General features: G+C 43.2%; 1 protein-coding gene across 1 annotated transcript; it reads left to right on the top strand.

The window, feature by feature from the left end:
- Positions 1–124: 124 nt before the first annotated feature.
- PHALS_05390 (uncharacterized protein) lies at positions 125–508 on the top strand (the record flags this gene model as incomplete). The annotated part of the gene is made up of 1 exon (XM_024722955.1): positions 125–508. The coding sequence occupies one exon, from the start codon at positions 125–127 to the stop codon at positions 506–508; it is 384 nt and encodes a 127-aa protein (XP_024573980.1).
- Positions 509–1,600: the final 1,092 nt, after the last annotated feature.

The following is a 1,600-nucleotide window of genomic DNA, read 5'->3' as shown; positions in this document are numbered from 1 at the left end:
TTCAGTCTTGACAGTGACACATACTGGTTTAGTTCGGCACGTTCGACTTCGCAATCTTCAAAGTTGCTTTGCCACGAAATAACAAGCTCATACCATGTGAAAATCCGTTGGGGTGTGTTGCACGATGAGTATTGACGTGTTTGGATTCCCTGGCATTCTAGAAGATCAAGGTTTTGATAATGCTTACGCCATCATTCCAGCTATGATTACCAGTTGGAGTGGAAACCAAATTGTTCTCCCATCATTGTCTGCCCCTGGTCTTTCAGGGAGCGCGATTGTGTGCGCCAAAACGGGAGTACCAGCGGAATATCGTGGTGGTGGGCTTGATGGCTCAGTAAAGAACGAACAGTATAAATCCCATGGCTACACATTTCATGGAATAGTCCCCAAATTGCCGTCATCGTTGCCGCGATCAACCCACAGTTCTAAAAGGATGAGCTTGAGTGCGTCGACGTTTGAACCACTGCTGTTCCTGAACACTCAATTTCTGAGAAATTCTGATAATTGACGTCCACATTCTCAATTGAACTTGAGGATCCACGAGAGACAAGTCCATCGGCATCCATGTGCCATCTTTCACGGCACGTACCGGAACCACCAGCTTGTGGACTTGGTCTTCACCTGGTTAGAAATCATCGCCAAAGAGAATGGGCTTGTTGATATACAGTGTGGATCTCATCTGCACGTAGCGTTGCAGGAGTTACACGTTAATCGAGCGCCACAGAAGCTACGCCGGCCTTATTTAGCCAAGCGCCACAGTAGCTACGCCAGTCTCGTTTTGCCATGTGTCTTGGCCAAAAAGAGCTCTGATCTCTCTACGTCGATGCCCTTGATATCGTCCGGCTTTTCCGCCATTATTGTCGTCTTGAGGTCTCCCACCAACTGATCCGGATCAATGTCCACAGGAAACGCATCACCTGCCGCGCCAACGAACGCACAGATTTGCTTCACCGTATTTACTCGAGCCAGTAGATTTTGGAATGAGTTTTTTAAGATAGGGAAAACCACTGGTATGGACGTGACACGGATGTGTGACACATAATGATGAGTTTAAATGCTGGCGGCGAATATAGAAAAGACGTGGATCTCGCTATAAGCCAAAATACAGTAGAACCTGTCTAAATTAAACCTGTTTAATTCAAAACCCTTTCTAAATTGAACAAACAATATGGACCCATGTTGGGCACCATACCTGAATAAATAAGTATGTTACACTTTTTTATTTGAAACCCTCTCTAAATTAAACACTGTTCCCCAAACCCACCATGTTTAATTTAGACAGGTTTTACTGTATCAACTTTTTATTTATCAAAAACTCGTGACTATAAAAGACTCCCAATATGTACGTACACATAATAGGGAAAGTGTTATAGGATTTGTGTGGCACATTGTGTGTAGCGAAAAGATATTTGAGCGTGACCCCACCCAAAGTATGAAAGATATTCATCAGAGGCAAGAACAACGAGTTTAAATATATTGACACCATATACCATTGTCACAATTTTTCCTCGGCTTCTTCATCGAGTCCATAAGCACATTATTTAAGTATCATGATGAACAATCATAATTTGTACTGGAATGATCTGCTGATAACAAATGC

Source organism: Plasmopara halstedii (genome assembly GCF_900000015.1).
Source record: "Plasmopara halstedii genome assembly, contig: Scaffold_289, whole genome shotgun sequence".
NCBI classification, from domain to species: Eukaryota; Oomycota; class Peronosporomycetes; order Peronosporales; family Peronosporaceae; genus Plasmopara; species Plasmopara halstedii.
Note: the sequence above shows the minus strand (reverse complement) of the source record. Positions and strands in the feature narration are given on the sequence as shown.